The sequence below is a fragment of the Loxodonta africana genome, chromosome 12 (assembly GCF_030014295.1).
Source record: "Loxodonta africana isolate mLoxAfr1 chromosome 12, mLoxAfr1.hap2, whole genome shotgun sequence".
NCBI classification, from domain to species: Eukaryota; Metazoa; Chordata; class Mammalia; order Proboscidea; family Elephantidae; genus Loxodonta; species Loxodonta africana.
Window position 1 is genome coordinate 37,194,460 of NC_087353.1, and position 22,004 is coordinate 37,216,463.

At 48.9% G+C, this 22,004-nt stretch overlaps 1 protein-coding gene across 1 annotated transcript in view; it reads left to right on the forward strand.

Annotated features, from left to right (window-relative positions):
- KLHL29 (kelch like family member 29) overlaps nucleotides 1-22,004 on the forward strand; it is a 177,055-nt gene that overhangs the window by 86,317 nt on the left and 68,734 nt on the right. Inside the window, exons 2-3 of the mRNA XM_064295083.1 lie at nucleotides 1,858-1,999; nucleotides 4,261-4,773. Coding sequence (XP_064151153.1) covers nucleotides 1,858-1,999; nucleotides 4,261-4,773 — 655 coding nt within the window. The remainder of the gene's footprint in view (nucleotides 1-1,857; nucleotides 2,000-4,260; nucleotides 4,774-22,004) is intronic.

Below are 22,004 nucleotides of genomic sequence, written 5' to 3' on the forward strand. Positions count from 1 at the left end.
CAGCTCCTGGAAGCTGTGGGCACTCTTTTCTGGAACCATCTGCTGAGACACTCAACCCCTCACATCCCCGTATCCTAGGTCTTGCCTCTCCATGGACTTTTGTTTTGTTTTGGCTTGTTATAAGTAAAGTTCATAGTAGAAAATGTGGCTAATACAGACTAGTCTAGACAAAAGAATAAAAGTTCCCCATAATCCCCTCACCCAAGGACAACATCCTGCTAAGGTTCAGTCATTCTCCTCCTATGCATATTGTTTTCCATAGTGAGGTTATGTCATTTCATGTCTTTTCATTTAACTGTGTAGTGTAAGCATTTTGCCATCTCATTAAAAATTCTTGGTAGACATGCTTTTTTAATGGCTGTATAATAGTCCATTGTAAGGAAGCGGCCCGGGGAAACCGATGTTGTCCCAGTGTTTGTTTTCGCCCTGACGTTTATTTTCTAACTAATATAAATATCTAAATTAGAGTGTGAGCCCCTGGAGCAGAGAGCCCTTTCTTCCTGTGGACAAGGAGCCAAGGTCCTGGGGATGTCTCCTGATGGGGTTCCCTGTCCTGGTGCCAGGATCTGCTGCCTCCCACCACCTCACAGCTCCTTTGTGGAGAGGGACATTTGGGGCCTCAGAGGCTAATGTGGGGCGGGATAGGGAACTTTTTTTTTTTAACTGTGGTAAATATATATGTAGCACATTGTTTGCTATTTCAACATTCTTCAAGTGTACGACTCAGTGACGTTAGTTATGTTTATCATGTCGTCAACCATGACCATTATCCATTTCCAGATTTTCCCATCACCTTTAACAGAAGCTCAATGTCTTAGTTTGCTGGTGCTGCTGTAACAGAAACACCACAAGTGGGTGACTTTAACAAACAGAAATTTATTTTCTCACAGTTTAGAAGTCTGAATTCAGGGCACCAACTCTAACAGAAGCCTCTCTCTGTCTGTCTCTTTTTCTCTCTCACTGTCTGTTGGCTCTGGGGGAAAATCCTTGTCTTACCTTCTCTAGCCAGTCATCCTTGGAGTTCCTGGGCTTCCAGGCTGGTCCACCGCCTCCGTCTTTAGATACTGTCGGTCTCCCGTCTGTGTCCGCCTTCTTCTGTGCCTAAAAAAAAAAAAAAACTACTCTTTTATATCTCAAAAATGATTGGCTTAAGACTCACCCACACTGAGTCATTAGCATCACAAAGAAAACCCTCTTTCCAAATGGGATTAAATCCGCAGTTACAGCGGTTAAGATTTCCAACATATATCTTTGAGGGACAGAATTCAGTCCAGAACACTCAGTAGCCCCTACGCAGTGAGAGCTCCTTTTCCCCTCCCTCCCACCTGCCCCTGGTAACCACTAATACACTTTGCTGTCTACAAGTTTGCATTTAACGAAGCTCATCTGTGGCCTGATGGAGGTGCTTTGGAGAACCGTCCTCTCACATGACAAAGGCCGGGCTCATGGTGGCACTGGGTCTCAGCTGGGCCCACATCAGTGCTCAGCACATGCCCAAAAATTAATTGGCAGCAGTTGCTTTGTGGTGGCTTATTCATGATCCAAGGGCTGGGGGAACTTCCCACCTCAGGGCACAGAACACCCTTCCCTTGTGATCACTCAGATGAAGTGACTGACTGCAGAGGGCAGCAGGAGAGGCACTGGTTTGGGAACCTAGAGGTGGAGTTTAGCAGAGGCCACAGCTGTTAGTACTAGGTCAAAATATCCTTTGAGGCCTCCATGGGACTGGGTGCAGGGCAGGCCTCTGCCTCTGGCCTCGTTGCTCAGTGGCTGATGGAGGAGTCTTGTTCCAGGGGGTGGCCCCCCGGCAGTGACCCTTGCAGGCTGGGCTCACCTCCCTTCTGTGCTTCCCCACAGGCCCCCGGCATCTCCAAAGCGGACAATCAGTCCCAGGGACTGGCGACCAGCATCCGGTGGGGACAGACGCCCATCAATCAGTCCACGCCCTGGGACACTGATGAGCCACCCTCCAAACAGATGAGGGAGAGCGACAACCCAGGTGTGTACTTGTCACTGGACGGAGCCGCCTACCCCAGGGCTGGGTGGGGTGGTAGAGGTGCCCCTGCTCCTCAGCAGCAGGTCTTGGCCCGCAGCCTGCAGAAGCTCCACCCTCAGGCTGTGTGGGGTGCTGTGTGTGTGCTTCCCCCCTTCCCCTCCAACTCAGGAAAGTATCTGGGAAGGCAAGGGAGTGTGAGTAACATTGTAGGGGTGGCTTCGAATTTGCTTCAGGTTGTTTTGAATAACCTCAGTACTGTGATTCATTACAAAGGTCTCAAGTCATACCTTCCAGTGAGGTTTTCCAATGCCAGTATTTACATGAGAACAGAGACGTTCCAGCCCCAGGAGCTGAGCTCACCGCCTCCTACAGCTTCCAGTCCTGTGGACAGCTCTGGCCATAACAAAGGCCTCCCTTTTCTCTCCATTGGTCCCAGACCTCCCCCTTAGGAGGCACAGAACGTGACAGCCCTTCAGATAACTGGAGCCCCTCCCCTCCAGTCCCCCACATCTTCTGCAGGATAAATACCCCAAGCCCTTCAGCATGCCCAGAGCCCATGGGTGCCTGTCCCTTTATGTTCCTGGGCACTGCTCCCAACTTTGCATCCTTCTTGGAGTGCAAGGCCTAGAACCGCACACAAATGACCCACATGTAGGCTGGCCAGCACCTCCTTCATCTCCTTCATCCCACACTCCACTTTGACCATTGCAGCCTTAGATCACAGCTGCCCTGCCATAGCTATATCACACACTGTCTGGGCTGGCTCACAATGATCACCACCTCACCTTCTTCAGACTTGGGGGCAACTGCTCTTTGCAGCCCATTCTAGAATCTTGCTGCATAACCAAATCCCAGGGACGCTCTTCACCAGTGTGTATCACCTTCTAATTTTTTATAACATCTCATTTATCAAAACCATAAATATCTGTTGCACTTTTATTATGTGGCTTGTTCTGAGTATCCTCTCAGTCCTCACCACAGCCCTGTGATGTGTATGTTATTAATGTCCAAACTATGGAAGAGGACATTGGCTCAGGGAAGCCTTGTATCTAAGGTCACTCAGCTAGTAAGGGGCAGACCAGGACTCCAACCTGGATCTGTCTGACTCCTGAGCCTTGCTCTTCACCACCGTGCCATGTGGCTTTCCCTCCTGACTGCTTCTCAGACACAGCCCCCACCATGGTTGAATAGTCATCTTATTTCTGTGAGGATGTTCCCAGCCCCTGGGGTTGGTGGTCCTGAGTAGCCCCCTCACCCTACTCTCCTTCAGCAGGCTTCCTAACCTCAGCCTACACTGCTGCCCCAGAGGCATCATGAATATTAAGGTGGTGTTTGGGTGACGGAGGCCTAGACCCAGGCTCATTTAGTCAGAAACAACCCAGATTGGCCTTCCCTGTCACAGGACCTTCTGGCTTCATTCAATATCAGCTCAGCTCAGGGGGCCCTGGGCCTTGAACTGGGCACCACTGGCCTCATGTCTTATATCAGATCTTAAGAGACATGTCTGGGCCCCCTTGTTCATCCAAAACTTCCTTAAGGGCCAAAGTGGGCTTCTCTTGTTCCTCACCCCCACCCCCTCTAGGGCCGGCCATGACGAGGCTATTTAGGGCAAAGCCTGGCCTTCCCAGCAAGGCTGCTCCCATCCACCTCTCCACTCTGCCCCCACTTCCTCCTGCCCCCCAAGTTCCTGAACCACCAGGCCCTCGCACAGCTGCAGGCCCTGGTACCCTTGCCTTGCCCAGCAAGCACCCACTCCTTCACCTTCCAGCTTCTCCCCCATCTCCCTCAGACAGTGATTCTCTAGAAAGGAAGGAGAAACACCAACAGTTGTCTAACACCACCACTGGAAATTCTTCTAGTTTCTTTTTTTCTTTTGAAATACAGTTTCCTTGTTTAATTCATCCCAGGCCAGTAGCCCTATGAGGTAGATACTGCTGTCCCATGTAACAGATGAGAAGAATGAGTCTCAGAGATAATTAGCAACTTACCTGGGGCTCTTAGCTAGTAAATGGCATAGTCGAGATTTGAACCCAGGTCTCTTAGGAGGTCTCTGCTGCTTTTTTTCTCTCAGCCATTTGTTCATGGAGTCCTAAAGCCCTTACCGCATGCTATTTTTGTGATCACCAATTATTGATCTGTAAGTTGTAGGTGCAGGTGCCTTACCCACCTCTGTGGCCCCAGCACCAGCCCAGGGCCTGGGGCAGTCAGTGTTTGTTGAGTGAATGTATAACCATCAGATGACATCTCTTCCATCTCCCTTGCAGGCACAGGGCCATGGGTGACCACGGTGGCCGCCGGGAGCCAGCCTGCCCTGATTGCACACTCCTATGGAGTAGCTCAGCCTCCCACCTTCAGCCCAGCTGTGAACGTCCAGGCCCCGGTCATTGGGGTGACCCCCTCACTGCCTCCCCACGTGGGGCCCCAGCTCCCGCTGTTGCCAGGCCACTACTCGCTCCCACAGCCGCCCTCCCAGCCTCTGAGCAGCGTGGTGGTCAACATGCCTGCCCAGGCCCTGTACGCCAGCCCACAGCCCCTGGCTGTGTCCACGCTGCCTGGCGTGGGGCAGGTGGCCCGCCCGGGACCCACTGCTGTAGGCAACGGCCACATGGCAGGGCCCCTGCTGCCTCCACCACCGCCAGCCCAGCCGTCTGCCACCCTGCCCAGCAGTGCCCCTACTACCAATGGGCCCCCCACCTCTGACTCGGCCCACGGGCTGCAGATGCTGCGGACCATTGGCGTGGGGAAATATGAGTTCACCGACCCAGGGCACCCCAAAGGTAAGTCGTGCTGCCCACGTGCCCCCTGTGTGCCTGCGTGTGTGCCTCCCCGTCTTGGTCATTGCGGACACAGTGCGGACAGGGCATGGATCATGGTAGCCTGTGTCTCCCAGCAGCTCCTCCGGCGTCACCAGACCCAGAGGCTGCAATGGGGCCTCTCCCTGCCGGAGGCAGCCCAGCCTCAGCCAGCGAGGCAAAGGGGAAGGGCGGGGGCAGGACAAGGGAGGAGGGGAAATGCAAGGGGCAAGAAGAGGGAGAGGAGGAAGGGGAGAGCCGGCAGGGCCCACAGTCTGTCCCCCTCCAGCCCACACTCCAGCCAGTATCACTTCTGACTCCAGACGGGCCAAAGTGCAGAGTGCAAAGGAATCATTTTTTTCGCTTAGGGCTCCAGGGACAGTTCCTTTGGAGACCTCCTCCATTTTCCACCCATGGAGGACATTCAGAACATGAAGTAGCCCTGTCTTTCCCCAGAAAAATACCGTCTGCCATACTCTGGGAGACTGCAGCACCCTGGGCACTTAGCGAGGCCCAGGACATATCCTTAGACCATCCAGAACCACCGGAATTTTTGGTTTCAAGGACCCAAGGATGGTCCTGTGAGATTCTGAGTGAGAGCCCCTCCAGCCTCAGCCTTCAGCTAGCCTCTCCCCCAGCCCTGGAGGAGTTTTCCTGCTGGGGAGCTGGAAGTTGGGTCCGTGAGAGCAGAGTTCAGGAAGGGAGCCCATCAGGAACATGGTTCTAGAGATAAGCCCCCAGCCTGGACCCCTTCCAAGTTAGGGAAAAAACAAAAAACAGTTGCCATCAAGTCAATTCAGACTCATGGTGGTGCCATGAATGTCAGAGTAGAACTGTGTTCTCTAGGGTTTTCAGTGGCTGGATTTGCAGAAGTAGATCACCAAGTCTTTCTTCCGGGGCACCTCTGGGTGGATTCAAACCACCAGCTTTTTGGTTAGCAGCTGTATAACCATTTGCACCACCCACGGACTCCAGGTTAGGGCAAAGGGCATCAGCAGATAGACCCCACTCTTGGTATCTGAACAGTTTGCCCAGGCTGTAATGTGGAAGGAGGCAGCAGGAGCAGGGGCCTGTGCCTTACAGCTTTCGGCAGGCGGGCCATGCCTCTGAGTGGAGAGGGAAGGCTGCCGGGCCTCAACCAGGTGCAGACCATCCTGGGGGCAGGAGGAAGACATTGCACAGTGGGCAGTCTGCCCTGCTGGAGAGCCCATGCTTCCTTTGAAAGTGGGGGCTAGGTGGTCTCCTCGGCCGGGGAAGTGTGGCTATCTGGGCACACGTTCTCCGCTCCTCTTTAAAGCCCCTTGAAATCGCATCTTGGATGGCCCTGTGCCTTAGTAGAACAACAAACCCAACTAGCCATTCTCTCTCCTGCCTGCTCTCATAAATCTCTATCTTTATCCCTTTGAGCAATTTTCAGGCCTTGTCAAACATCCCCACAACAAAGCCCATGTCTAGATCTCTGTTGGGTTTAATTCCCAATCTGATTGAGCCCTGACTGCCTTTGTTTTGGAAATCAGCACTAGTTTTAAATGACAGAATTATAGAAAATTACATCTAAATTCTAGTAAACTCTTGCTTTGTTTAAGATCTGTTTTAAAAAATTGACTAAATTGATTTTTTGTTTGAATTGTTTTGGTAAGCTCCCTCTCCCTTTAAAACCTTTAAAAAAATTTTTTTTAAAAAACCCTCATTCCCAGCCGCCAACTCTGAAACACTGGGCAGCAGGGGCCCAGCTGCTCCTGGCCCTAGGCACTGGGTGGTCCTCCCTCCCCCCACCATGGGAGGCCATAAGCCCCACCCCCAGCCCCAGCCCAGGGCCTCCTGGGGCTGATGAAATGTCTTGTTGGTATGCCAAGTTTCCATCAGGAAAAGGAGTTTTTCTGGGCCAGAGAGTAACTAGCCCAGAGAGGGCCGAAGTCCCTGCTTTGGGGCTTAGCACCGAGCTGGAACCACCTCACCCAAAGCTGCCAGAGGCAGATGGATCTGAACACCCTCAGCTGTCGGAGCCAGTGGATCAGGAAGACCCAGGAATGGGGACAGGTCTCCGCAGTGCTGGTGCATGCACCGGGCCAGTGGGCCATTGTAGAACTACCCCTGTGTAACATCTGTGCTGTGGACACTGAGCAGCAGGGTGGCACCGTACCCACTGGATGGGAGGAGAGGAGGGAGAGCTCCTCTTCCAGCTCCACTGGGGGAGTGCAAAATGAGAGCCAGGGAGAGTGGGGGCCTAGAACTTGACCTTGGCCCTGGGCTTGGCTGAGCCAGCAGTGTGGGCTAGGGAGGTCCCTCCAGTCACAGCCAGTGATACCTGTTGACCCACCTCCATGCTGATTTCCATAGGTTGCCAGCCAAATGGCTATTTTCCCCAGAAAGTACATCTAACTCACCTCTCTGTTTACGACCCTCATCAGGTGATTTACCCCTTATATTAGAGGTGAGGAAACCCTGGTGGCATAGTGGTTAAGTGCTACGGATGCTAACCAAAGGGTCGGCAGTTCAAACCCACCAGGCACTCCCTGGAAACTCTATGGGGCAGTTCTACTCTGTCTTATAGGGTCGCTATGAGTCGGAATCGACTCGACAGCACTAGGTTTGGTTTTTTGGGTTTTTTTTTTTATTAAAGGTGAAGGAAGACAGTGAAGCATGCATATACCAGTGCCTCAAAAACAGAGCCCCAGTGGGTTGTGTATGTGTGTGCATTTTTAAAGTAATTTCTCCCTTCATTTCTAATCTTAAAAGCCTTTACTGCCGAAGTTATAATTTGCCTGTCAGATCTAATGTCAAACAACTGCATTTTTTTTTAACTAAGAAACCTGAATTTTGAAACCAAATCTTTAAAACTTGCCAGGTTAGAGTCCTATTCCTGACAGGCCCACAAGGTTTGGATGTGGGTCACTTTAATTTTGCCCCTCGGGATTTTACATCACCAAAGCCAAATTGATTTCACACTCCTAAATGACAGACAGCTGGCTCAGGGTAGGAACCAGGAGGCACAGCGTGATGGCATCAACACAAGTCAGAACTCCGCTGGAAAAAAAAAAAAAGAGCTTTTCTTCTGTTCTCCATTTGAAATCTTGCCCAGCATTATAATAAGATCCACCTTGGAAAGCGTGGAGATCTAGCTCATTAAAAGTCCCGAGATTTTTTCCTGCTATTGTTTGACGTGACAACCTGGTCTCTCCCGGGGTTGAGTAATTACGGAGAGATCACCTCCACGAAGAACAGGTCTTGCCAACCAGAGGGACGGGCCACTGGTATTTTTAGACTTCATTAGTGCCCTGATTTAAAATTTCACATTTGTTTCTTGTAATTATCTTCCAATTGACTGAGCTGAAATTTCAGTTGGGGCTATGTAAGTCGGCTTTCTCAAAAAGTGTTGGGACTTTAATTTAAAACTTAACCAGTTGAAAAATAAAGGTGCCGTGGAAATGCTTTTTGATTTGCAATAGGTCAAGTGATTGTCTCTCATCTGTGACTAGAGAAGTAGGCTTGCACGCAGTTCACTTTTAATGAGTGTTATTTAAATGCATTGAGCACATATAGACTTTTTTTAAGAAACGTACAAAATAAATCTCTCTTTGTGCACAGTTTGCGGGTGGGAGCGATATGTAGGATTTTTTTTTCTAGACTATATACTGAAAGCTAATTCAAAATAGATTTCATATGTGCAAAGTGATAAGGGAGGAAAAAAGAATTCATTCCATTTGAATCCTGCTTAAGATACCCGAGACGCTGGGTTTTGTTGGACTGGAACCCCTAGGTTAATCCAAGCGGGGAGGCGCTGGCCAACTTCAGCCCTGGGTAAGACCTAGAAGTCTAATGTCCCCGCAGCTGGTACCATGTGAACCCAGCTGGTGTCTCTGGTTATGGAGCTCACACCAGGGGCACAGGCTGTTAATGTAGTTATTTCTATCCCCTGCCTTCTTCCAAAAAAAGGATATTTGGTGGCTTAGAGGGTGGCTTGAGACCTTTTAAAGCCCAGACTCTGGGCCCAGTGGTGAGAGGTGGAAAGGCTATTGTATTTTCACTTGCATGTTCTGGGAGACAGAAGCCAGGCTGCACCTGCTCCCTCTTGCCTCTGGACCAAAAAAACAAAATCTGAGTTTACCTGAAGTAGGGAGACTCATACTCCTGACTTTAGATTCTGTAGCCCCCAGTGAGGGACCCTGTGGCTCCATCTACAAAGACCTTGGCCTCCCTGCCTGGGGCCCAGGGTCCTTTGGCGGGATGAGACTATCCCTTCCTGTGGGACCACATCTCCTCCCTTCCCTGCCCTGCCCTGGACCTGGGCCCCCTGGAACTCAGGGTGGCCTCACTGCCACCTTTTGCTTTGGCAACAGCAGCTCTAGGCTCCACGAGTGAAAGACGGAATCTCTTAAAGATACTTTGAGGCATTATGAACAACAACATAGGCATTGGGGCTGGAACTGGCTTTGAATCTCACTCTACCACTAGCTATGCAACTGGAGCAAGCCACCAAACCTCTCTGAGCCTCCTTTCCTCATCTGTGCATTGGCGATGACAATCCCAAGCTCATAGGACGTAAGGGAGGATTACAAGAGATCCTGGATGTGAAAGTACACAGCATTGTACCTGTGTACAACACCAAACACAGTTGTGGCTGTCAACACTGGCCCAGGGTCTGGAATGTTCAACAAAGGGTGAACTAGTGGAGGTTGGAAAATCAGGGCCCCTCCCCAGCGTAGAGAAGACAGGAGAAAAAAAAAAGAGAAGACAGGAGAAGCCCAGGCTTATTCACAGGGCTGGCAGCCCCTGACCAAGCCACTTAACAGGACCCACATCCCCCAGCCTAGAAGGGAGGTTATATGCATCACCTCCCTGGCAGGGGGACTCAGGGCCACTCTCCCAGCCATGGACCCTAGCACAGCTCTCATCGCTCTTCCCCACCCCGTCACATGTCCAGAGCATGCCCCAGGCATACTGCTCCCTCTTCCACTCAATAAACATTCTGGAGGAAGCTGGGTATTCATGGTAAAGCGGTTTCCCCATGCACGGTTAGCCCAGAGGCACAAAATGGCATCCAAACTAAACTCATCTTCCCTGCAGACCTGTTCTTCCTTTGTGTCTGTCTCGGCAAATCACGAACGTGTGGGGAGCCCAAACCCTTAGTAAGGGCCCAGCCCTTACTCCACAAAAACAGTAATTCTGAAAACTCAGTTGATACTGCCTCCTTCTTATCCCTCCTCCACCATCCACCTCCACCACCACTCCCGTTTCACACCCCCTCACCTCTGGCCTAGGTTGGTGGGCTCCAGGCCCGCTATGAGTCCCCTCCAGTGTGGCTCCAGAAAAAAAAATCACCTTCTCCCATTGTGATATTTTATGGTCTTTCACCATCGCCATAATGATGGACGTAACGGGCCTGTTGCTGTGACCATCCCCCTAATTCCGGGAGCCAGAGGGCTCTTCCCATCCTTCAAGGCTCTCAGCATCCTGTGACATTCAGCCTGATATCAGGGTGCCAGTGATTCTGCGGGGGCTTCATCAACAGATTGACAAATAGACTTATGTAACTCCTGCCTACCAACCAAGTCCCTGGGTGGTGCAGTTTGCACTTGACTACTAACCTAAATATTGGCAATTCAAACCCAGCCAGTGGCACCACAGAAGAAAAAAAAAAAAAGCCTGGCAAATCTGCTTTTGTAAAGATTACAGGTAAGAAAACCCTATGGAGCAGCTCTACACTGTAACACATGGGATTGTCTTGAGTTGGAATCAACTAGATAGCAACAGGTTTGGCATGGTTTACCTATTGTCTTAGTCATCTAGTGCTGCCATAACAGAAATACCACAAGTGGATAGCTTTAACAGAGAGAAATTTATTTCCTCGCAGTAAAGTAGGCTAAAAGTCCAAATTCAAGGCGTCAGCTCCAGGGGTAGTCTTTCTTTCTCTGTCGGCTCTGGAGGAAAGTCCTTGTCCTCAATCTTCCCATGGGTCAAGAAGCTTCTCAGGTGCAGATACCCCAGGTCCAAAGGACACACTCTGCTCTGGGTGCTGCTTTCTTGGTGGTATGAGGTCCTCAACTCTCTGTTTGCTTCTCTTTCCTTTCATCTCTTGAGAGATAAAAGGTGGTACTGGCCACACCCCAGGGAAACTCCCTTTACGGTGGATCAGGGAGATGACCTGAGTAAGGGTAGTATTACAGTCCCACCCTAATCCTCTTAACATAAAATTACAATCACAAAATGCAGGACAACCACACAATACTGGAAGCTTGCCCTAACCAAGTTGACACATATTTTGGGGGGGACACAATTCAATCCATGATACCTACCAACCAACCAAAACTGTAAGCAGAGAGAATGGATAGGAGCATGTGGCTGGCAGCATGAATGGTGCTCAGCAGCTCGGGTTCTGTATCAGAATGCGTGGATAGAACTCCAGTTCTGCTACCCACTAACTAAATAAATGTGTACTAGAAAACCAGTGCCCCTAAGCCTCGGTTTCCTCATCTGCCACATGGGGATAGTAATAGTGCTATCCTCATAGGCATGCTTTGGGGATTAATTACTGTACATAAGGTCTTAACACAGTGCCTGGCACATGGTAAACTCACAATAACATTAGCTGTTCTTATTCCTACCACTCCTTTAAGTGCTGGAGAATCTGGGGAACAAATGTTCTCTGGAACAGCTTTGGCTTCAGACCTCCACAGCTTTTAAGTCAGGTTGTCTCAAATAATCTCATAAATCTGATTAACATAACCCTCAACACAGATCTGGAGCCAAACCCACTGTCCAACAATTACCCTACTTCTCCTCTTTTCAGATCCCACCCCCAGCACATACACCCCTCACCCAGGAAATCAGTGTTACCAAGCCTGTGGAAGTTGAAAGCCCATCTACACGCAGTCTTGTCATCCTCACCCAGACAGTACTCGCCCCGCCCTGTCTAAGGAAGCCCTCCTCCCCTCACAGGGCTCTGTCCTCCGGGGGGTTGTTAATCATTAATTAGAGGGCTGTGCAGGGCTTAACGGTTTTGTTAACAGATCATTTGACTATAAGTGAACCAGGCAAGTGGAAGGATGCAGCAAAGGCAGCCAGACCACCCAGGGAACATGTCATACTCGGAACAGGAGGTGACCCCTGGCCACCCCGGCCTCTTTATGTGTCTCTCGGGGCTCCACTGCTCAACAGGCACAGGCGGAGTGAGTCTTCCCAGACCCTCTACACACTAAGCTGAGAACCACAGTGTGGGAGGAACATGGGCTACCAGCCCAAGTCTCTGCTGAGCATCTTTGAGATCTGGAATCCCCCCTCTCAGGAAAGTCAAGGTGCTGATGGGACCGAGAGGGCTTTTCAGACATGAGCGAAGGGAGGGAACATGTTCTTCCCAGGCCTCCAGGTCATGGTGCCGACTCACAGAAGGAAGCCAGCTGCCCTGGTCCAAAGCCCTGTCTTCTCTCAGGGCAGGAGGGCCCAAGCAGACACCAGCAGGGATGTCACGCTAGGTTCTAGATCAGTGACACCAGAGGCCACTGAGGGGCTGGACTTGTGTCACCTCCCTCCCTGCTGCATCACCACACAAGTATTGAGCAACTCACATGTATAGTATTAGGTACCTACTGCATGCAGACCCCATGCATGGCTGTCCAAGTACAGGTCTCAGCTCTTACTGGACATGGGGCACTGGGTTGATGCCTACAGGGTTTCCAGCACAATGCTAGGCTCCAGGGGCGGGGGATGTAAAAGTCCACCCTGTAGTAGCCTGCCTGCCATCTGGGAAAACTAGGAGGTGCTAGCAATAAGGGCTACAGGAGCTGGAAGAAAGGGAGGTCAGTGTGGACTGTGGTAGAAAGACTAAGCTGGGCAGTTGAAATGAGAGAGAGAAGGCGAGGGAAGGGCACGTAGTTCTGCAAATGCTGGAGCTTGGGGAAGAATGATTGAAATAAGAGCCAGGAACACAGAATCATGATTTTCAGTTAGATTCATCTGTCATGGAGTTACATACACACACACACACACACACACACACATGCCTCTATTCAAACCTGTCCCACTTTGAGACATGTTCAGCTTGGGGTGATTGAAACTTAAGGGCCCTCAAAATTCCCTTCTCTGACACCTTGCATGGAAAGTCCAGGAAGCCTGTTCAGACCACGTGGCCAACTGACCTCCTCAGTCAGTGTATGGCAGGCCCGAGTCATGATCTCAGGCAAGGGTCCAACTTCTCTGTCTCTGAGGCCATCCTGCTTTTGGAGGGAAAACCCCTCTGATCTTCAGGGGCTTTGATCTGAGCAGGAAGCACTTGGGGCCATTAACCGATGCACATCCAGCGTCCAGAAATTCCTTGTAAACCTCTTTTCCCTCTCCTGTTGGGACCCAGGTTTAATGACAAGTTTCCTGTTACCTCATCACTATTCAGACATCCAACACCTGCTGTCTTTGTGAGAAACATTGTGCCATGTCAGGCTGACTCCTATCCTAGAGTTGTTTTTGTTTTTATTTTTTAGTTTTTCAGATTGGGGTGAGTTTCGAGATGAGCAGAGCCAGGCAAAGATGTGGTTTGCTTGCTACTTGTACTGTGCGGTGGGATGGGTCGAGGGGGTCCTGGGTCCCCCAGTTCATGAAACAAAGCCAGAGAAAACGTGGCACAAAACTGATGGGAGGAGAAACGATTTGGTGGAAATCACATCCCATCCAGGAGCACATTGACTATCCTAGAAATCTAAAAAGTAAGAATAATACAACCACCGTATTTTAGAAACACAAGACACTGTGTAAATTGCCAGAATAAAAAATGCCCAAAGGGTTATCTATTGAAATAGTCAGTTGTCATTGCCTGTTTTCTTAGCATAACTCTTCTTTTTAGAAAAGACGTCTTAGAGGAAAACCCAAGCATTTTCAGGGCAGAACCCAGCAAAGGTTCTTTACTTTCTGAGCCTCCCCACAGCCTGTTGGATGACCAAGCACAGGACCATGAACTGATCTTGCCCACAGATGACCAAGCACAACACTATGAACTGGTCTTGCCCACTGGCCCCCATCACGTGAGATCTCAGTGTTGTCAGTGGTCAGCATCTCAGGTCCACACACATCCCAGGCAAGCGCATATTAATTTTCCACCAACTTCTGCAGGTGCCAGTGTTGTGGGCCACATACCAGTCTGGCTGGCAGATGGAATGGGTAGCCCCTTCCTGCAGCTCAGTTCCAATGTAGTTATAAACAACCTGTGCCTTTTAATTGTGGGGGTTTTCAATAGTTCCTGGAAACACTGGTGGTGGTGTAGTGGTTAAGAGTTTAGCTGCTAACCCAAGGGTCAGCAATTCGAATCCACCGGGCACTCTTTGGAAACCCTATGGGGCAGTTCTACTCTGTCCTATAGGGTCCCTATGAGTCGGAATCGACTCGATGGCAATGGGGTTTTTTTGGTTATTTGAACCTTTTCATAGATGCACTCTTAGCATTTTTACCATGGCTTACCAACCAACTGCTTACTCTGAGCAATGACTATATGTGTTCCATCATTAGAGTCGTCCGTATTTGGGGTTAATTTTTATTTCCATAGAACCTGGGAGGCATCTCAGGGTCGTCTCATGAGAGCAGGAATCTGCTCCCACTGCTGAGGACTAAGCAGGGGCTGCCGCTGCCATCCCTGATTGCTAGGTGGTTCTTTCTGTTAAATGGTCAAGAGCTGTCTTCCTGTAACGTCTACAGTCCTGCCCTTAGGGACCACCCAGAACAAAGCTAGTCCCTGTTCTACATGACAGCCCTTCGGAGTTTTGAAGATGCAGAATTTCCTTTTCTACAGACTGAATAGGTCCAGTGACCTCAGCTGCTCATCCTCAGGTCACTTCACCATGCCGGTGTCCGCCCTGGCCATGCTTTAACTTGTCACAGCACCTCTTGACGGGACACCAGATGAGAGGTTGGGTGGCCCAGGGGAGAAGGACTATCCCCTTCTTAGTCCTGACCATCACATCATAGATATTCTAACTTTTCTATAATGATCACAGCTTATTTGTTCAAAACACACACTCGTACACACTCAGGCACATACACGCTCAAACTTCCAAATTAAGAGAAGAGACAAAAGTCTCTCAAGAGTTCTACTGTCTCCTATACCGGTTTCCTTCGAGTCTTCCTTTCAGCAGGATAGAGGCGTCCCCTTCATTTCTGAGCATTCCTGCCCCTATAGTATTAGCCATGAGATAAAGTTAACCTTTCCACTGAGTTTTTCAGTTATTTCCTTTTGAAAACTGGGGGTTCGGTGTATCTCAGCCCATCTTACCCACCCCACCCCAGCCACGCCCTCCCAAGTACCCAATCACCTCCCCCTCTGTTGGTGAGAATTTATTTCTGAGCAATACTCCATCCTCCTCCTTTCAACCATTTCTGGCCCCCTCATTTTTTTTTTTTTTTCTCTCACCACCATAGCGAGTGTCAGAGCAGGGCATTACCTTAAATGTCATTTAAATCCAAAAAAACCAAACCTGCTGCTGTCGAGTTGATTCCAACTCATAGCGACCCTATGTTTTTAGAAGGGAAAAAAAAGCTCACTTTATAGGTGGGAAACTGAGGTTCAAAAGTGTCACCAAAACATCACATTCCCCCAAAAAAACTGACTTTAGGAAGAAAATTCCCTGTGAAACCACCCTGTTTCCTAGGCACCCCTGTGATTACTTCGTCTTACTGCTAGGTAGTTCTTCATCCTAGAAACCCTCTTTCCCCACAGACAGAAAACGACACGGAGAAGGGCCCAGGGCCTGCCTGGGCTGCATGGGGCCTGACCTCTGTGCTCCCCAGGCCCTGCCCAGGGGGCACCCCTGAAGGCTGCTAAGACCAGAGCAGCACATCCCCAGGGAGCAGGCTGTGCCCACTGCATGCGGGATGAGTGGGAAGAAGAGAAGGCAGAGCAGGGACCAGACATGCACACACTTCAAAAGGGTCATAAATGGCACCACATGGGCAAGATCATGAACAGCCCTGGGAGTGAGGTTTGTCTTGGGAGGGGACACTGTCCAAACAGGAGAGGGAGAGATGACAGGTGTAACTCTATATGACTCAGCGATGTGGCGCCCTCACACCACCGCTTTCCTGGGCTGGCAGCCTCTCCTGGGAATGCCTGCTTCATGCATGCTCCACAGGAGAGTCCTGCCCTCCAGGTCTCTGCAAATATTGGGTGATCATATATACATTTTTTAATTTGTGGTTTTCAAACTCTGTTCTTGTATTGTGGTCATTTCAGTAAGTCAGGTCTATTTAAAGAGCCTAGCCCCTTCCTGGGGACATGAACACCTCAGTGGTCAGCCATCCTCATCATCCAAGTCCAGAGCACCTTCAAGAGCCAGGCCCAGTAGCCCAATGACTATGCCCAGTATGCCTTTCTCTCTTGTCAACACCCAGTAGAACCTGTTGCCGAGGACCTTGGAATCCCCTGTTCAGGAACAATCATGTGCTGATTCTGAAGGCTCTTGGTCCATCTGGCCATTTGAACAGATAGGCTTCAAAAATTCTGATTGATCCTGTATTTTAGTCTTATTTCTGTAAGGAAACACTCATGACCTTCTTGGGCTCTACAGCAATTTTATGACACGAGGTATTTTGGGTTTGGGCAGTGTTTCTGGGATTCCCAGTTTAATGTCATCCATTAAATTCTCTGTCAGAGAGCAGAGAAGTAGACTCATGGCCTCTTCCTGGGTCTTTGCAGTAATGACACCCCAGAAAACAGAAGACTGGCACTGCTAGGTGATCTCATCTGTGATGCTGTGGTCAGGGACTGCCATTCCAGGGACCTGGCAGGCAGTGAAGGAGCCCTGCAACCCAGCAACCGCTCCATGGGAGAAAGATATGGCAGTCTGCTCCTGTAAAGATTACTGCCTTGTAAACCCTAAGAGGAAGTTCTATTCTGTCCTATAGGGTTGCTATGAGTCAGGGTCAACTAGACGGCAATTGGTGGGTGGGGGGGTGGGGGCAGACAGTGCTGGTAGGTGTAGCCTTGTGCTGCCATCTTCTGGAAGGGCATGGAGGTGGGAGCTTATTATGCTCTGTGATGAATAAAGTTATGTATCCACTTGACTAGGCCATGATTCTCAGTGGTTTAGCAGTTATTATATAATCATCCTCCATTTTGCGATCTGATGTGAGCCACCAATAGGCTGAAAGGGGAGTTTCCTTGGGGTTGTGGCCTGCATCCAACATATATGGATGTTCTGGCAAAGCTCACCCTCTCTCCATCCTGCCTCTGACTCTTCATCCTCTGACCTCTGGTTCTTGGGACATGAGCCAGCAGCCTACAGTCTGACCTGCAGATATTGCGTTCATCAGCCCCACCAACCACATGAATCAGGAAAAGCCTCCAGCCTGATGCCTGACCCATGGATTTGGGACTTAGCAGCTTTCACAATTGCATGAACCATTTCCCTGAAATATATATATTTATGCTTCACTGGTTTTGCTCCTCTAGTGAACCCAGCTTAAGACATTTGGTACCAAGAGTGGTTCTAGAGGAACAGAATCATAAGGATGAGTTTTCTGAATTGGCTCTCAAGTCTGCCTAGTCTTAAAGGTGCTGATGACTGCCTCCAGTAGTAAAGAAGGCACTGCTAATCCATGGCAATAGAAATATGCAAAACATCACCACCAATGGATGAAATATTTGTGAGAGACAAGTTTCTGGATGACTGCATATTTGATACTTTTCTACAATTTTATCAGAATGAGAAGTATAAGGAAGTTGGTTGCTTGGTCATACTTTCACTAGACAATGTAGTGAAAGAAAGGGGTGAGCTCAAAGCTTCAGAGTCACAGCTCAAGTGCCACATACAAAATCTGAAATTTTCTGCTTGTGCCCTGAAAGAAAGCCTTATTTCTTGTAGTAATAGAGCTGACATTGCCAAAAACAAAACCCAGAGTCTTATCATAAGAGTGGCTGAATTACAATGCCAATTGAATTCCAAACCTCAAATGGTGTCTGAAGTTAAAGTGAGGGCATTGATTGGGAAGAACTGGGATCTTGAAACTTGAGTTGGGGACATATGGACAGATAATCAGGAAGCTGGGGACACTGAGCCCCTAAATTCCATTGAATCACTCCTACCAGCAGAACCAGCCCTCTTACTCTCATCTAAAGAGATTACTCCATCTTGGTATGCTAATCCACCCTCCCCAGTAAAACCATTATCCCTTTCATCCCCATCTGATGAGATTAACCCAGCTGTGTCTGAAGAGTATTTGTCTGAGATACCACCTGGGGTGGCCGGGGGCATAGCCTGAGGAAGATGTCTTATAAGACATTGCTCAATGTCCCAGGATCCACCCTCACCACTCATTTTTCCTTCTAGACCTATAAGTAGGCTTAAGTCCCAGCAAGCCCCAAGAGATGAAGTACAAAGCGTAACCCAGGAGGAGGTACATTACGCTCCAAAAGAACTGCTTAATTTTTCTAATACATACAAACAGAAGCCTGGGGAATATATGTGGGAATGGCTATTAAGGGTGTGGGATAATGGTGCAAAGAACATAAAGTTGGATCAGCCTGAGTTTATTGATATAGGTCCACTAAGCACAGATTCTTCATTTGATGTTTCAGCTCGAGAGGTTAGAAAAGGATCTAATAGTTTATTTAGCTGGTTCACTGAAGCATGGATTAAGTGGTGTCCTACATTAAATCAAGTTGAAATGCCAGACCTGCCTTGGTATACTGTAGAAGAAGGTATCCAAAGGCTTAGGGAAATTGGCATGTTGGAGTAGATTTCTCAGGTTGGACCCAGACCCACCCATGGAGTCCCCAGAGGACACACTCTTTGCCAAAACAGTGAGGAGCAAATTTGTGAAAGGAGCCCCAGCATCCTTGAAGACTTCTGTGATTGCTATTCTATGCAAATCAGATTTAACAGTGGGAACTGCCCTAACGGAATTAAGACACCAAACTACAATGGAGCTGATTGGACCCTGTGGTGTAGAAGCCAAGTGGCAACACTTCATCAACAGAGACAAGGTGGATGAGGCTACCATAATGGACAGAATCAAAGTAGTAATCAGAATAGTCTGACTCGTATGGGCTTATGGCATTGGCTACCTAGACATGGCATCCCTAGGAGTGAGCTAGATGGGAAATCTACTGAATATTCACTTGACCTGTACAAGTGAAAGAATTTTAGATCAAATGAATGGCAGTTTAGCTTGAATCACCAGAATAGAGAGTCACAGCCCCTCAATCAATTCCCAGACTTGAGCCAGTTTATAGATCTCAACTCCTTGAAGGGGAGGCCAGGTCTCCTTGAGGAAGGACCCGCTGCCCTGCCAAAATCTATACTGTTAATCTTTCTCCTAGCCTTCCCTAAAGAGATCTACAGCCTTTAACAGGAATGACTGTTCATTGGGGAAAAGGAAATAATCAGAATTTTCAGAGATGAGTGGACACTTGCTCTGAACTGACACTAATTCCAGGAGACCCAAAACATCACTCTGGCCCACCAGTCAGAGTAGGGGCGCATGGAGGTTAGGTTATTAATGGAGTCTTAGCTGAGGTCCATCTCACAGTGGGTCCAGTGAGTCACCAAACCCATTCTGTAGTGATTTCCCTAGTTTCAGAACGCATAATTGGGACAGACATTCTCAGCAACTGGCAGAACCCGCACATTGGATCCCTGACAAATGGAGTAAGGGCCATTATGGTAGGAAAAGCCAAGTGGAAGCCATTAGGACTGCCCCTACCTAGGAAAACAGTAAACCAAAAGCAATACCACATTCCTGGAGGGATTGCAGAGATTACTGCCACCATCAAGGACATGAAGGATGCAGAGGTGGTAAATCCCACCACATCCCCATTCAACTTGCCTATGTGGCTTGGGCAAAAACCAGATGGATCTTGGAGAATGACAGTAGACTATTGTAAATTTAATCAGATGGTGACTCCAATTGCAGCTGCTGTTCCAGATGTGGTTTCACTGCTTGATCAAATTAGTACATCTCCTGGTACCTGGTATGCAGCTACTGATCTGGCCAATGCCGTTTTCTTGATTCCAGTTTCGAAGGAATAACAGAAGCAGTTTGCCTTCTGGTGGCAAGGCCAACAATACACCTTCACTGTCCTACCTCAGCTCTATATCATAATTTAGTCCACAAGGACGTCGATTGCCTTTCCCTTCCACAAGACCTCACACTGGTCCATTAATTGATGACATTATGCTGACTGGACCTAGTAAGGAAGAAGTATCAATGACTCTAGACTTATTGGTAAGACATTTGCATGCTATTGGGTGAGAAATTAATCCAAGAAAAAGTCAGGCGCCTTCCACCTCAGTGAAATTTCTAGGGGAACAGTGGTGTGGGGCATGTTAAGATATTCCTTCTAAAGTGAGGGATAAGTTGTTACATCCGGCTCCTCCTACAACTGAAAAGGAGGCACAACACCTGGTGGGCCTCTAGATTTTGGAAGCAACATATACCACATTTGGATGTGCTACTCTAGCCTATTTATCAAGTGACTCGAAAAGCTGTTAGTCTTGAGTGGGGCCCAGAACAAGAGAAGGCTGCACAACAGGTTCGGTCTGCTATGCAAGCCACTCTGTCACTTGTGCCATGTGATCTGGCTGATCCAGTGGTTCTTGAAGTGGCAGTTGCAGATAGAGATGCTGTTTGGAGTCTTTGGCAGGCCCCTATTGGTGGATCATGGCACAGACCCTTAGGATTTTTGGAGCAAAACTCTGCCATCCTCTGCAGATAACCTCTCCTTTTGAGAAACAGGTTTTGGCTTGTTTCTGGGCCTTAGTAGAGACTGAACACTTAACCATGGGCCACCAAGTCACTATGTGGCCTGAGCTGCCCATCATGAACTGGGTGTTGTCTGACCCACAGAGTCATAAAGTCGGACATGCATAGCAGCACTCCATTATATATGAGATTGGGCTTGTGCAGGACCTGAAGGCACAAGTAAGTTATATGAGGAAGTGGACCAAATGCCTATGGTCCCCACTCTTGTCACATTACCTTCCTTCTCCTAGTCTGCACCTATGGCCTCATGCGAATTTCTTATGATCAGTTGACTGAAGAAGAGAAAACTCATGACTGCTTTACAGATGGTTCTGTGTGATATGCAGGGACCACTCAAAAGTGGACAGCAGCAACACTGCAGCCCCTTCCTGAGACCTCCCTGAAGGACAATGGTGAAGGGAGATCTTCCCGCTGGGCAGAACTTTGAACAGTGCACCTGTTGTTCATTTTGCTTGGAACTAGAAATGGCCAGATGTACAACTGTATGCTGATTCATGGGTTGTGTCCGATGGTTTGGCTGGATGGTCAGGGACTTGGAAGGAACATTGTTGGAAAATTGGTGACAAGGAGGTATGGGGAAGAGGCATGTGGATAGACCTCTATGAATGGGCCAAAGAAGTAAAGATATTTGTATCTCATGTGAATACTCACCAAAAGGTGATCTCTGCAGAGAAAAATTTTAACAAACAAGTGGATAGGATAATGTGTTCTGTGGATACCAGTCACCCACTTTCCCCAGCCACTCCTATCATTGCCCAATGGACTCATGAACAAAATAGTTATGGTGGCAGCAATGGAGGTTATGCATGTACTCAGCAACATGGACTTCCACTCACTAAGGCTGACTTGGCTACCACTGCTGAGTGCCCAATCTGCCAGCAGCAGAGATGAACACTGAATCCCCGTTATGGCACCATTCCTAGGGATGATCAGCCAGCAACCTGGTGGCAGATTGATTACATTGGACCACTTCCATCATTGAAAGGGCTGTGTTTTGTTCTTACTGGCATAGACGCTTACTCTGGATATGGATTTGCCTTCTCTGTACACAATACTTCCATCCGTGAACTTACAGAATGCCTTATCCACCATCATGGCATACCATACAGCTTTGCCTCAGATCGAGGAACTCATTTCATAGCAAATGAAGGGCAGCAATGGGTTCATGCTGATGGAATTCACTGGTCTTACCATGTTCCCCACCATCCCGAAGCAGCTGGCTTGATAGAACAATGGAATGGCCTTCAAAAGACACTATCATGGTGCCCGCTAGGTGGCAGTACCTTGCACGCTTGGGGCAACGTTCTCCAGGAGGTTGTATATGCTGTAAACTAGCATCCAATATATGGTGCTGCTTCTCCCATAGCCAGGATTCATGGGTCCAGGAATCAAGGGGTGAAAATGGGAATGGCACCACTCACCATTACCCCTAGTGACCCACTTGCAAAATTTTTGTGTCCTATCCTCACAACCCTATG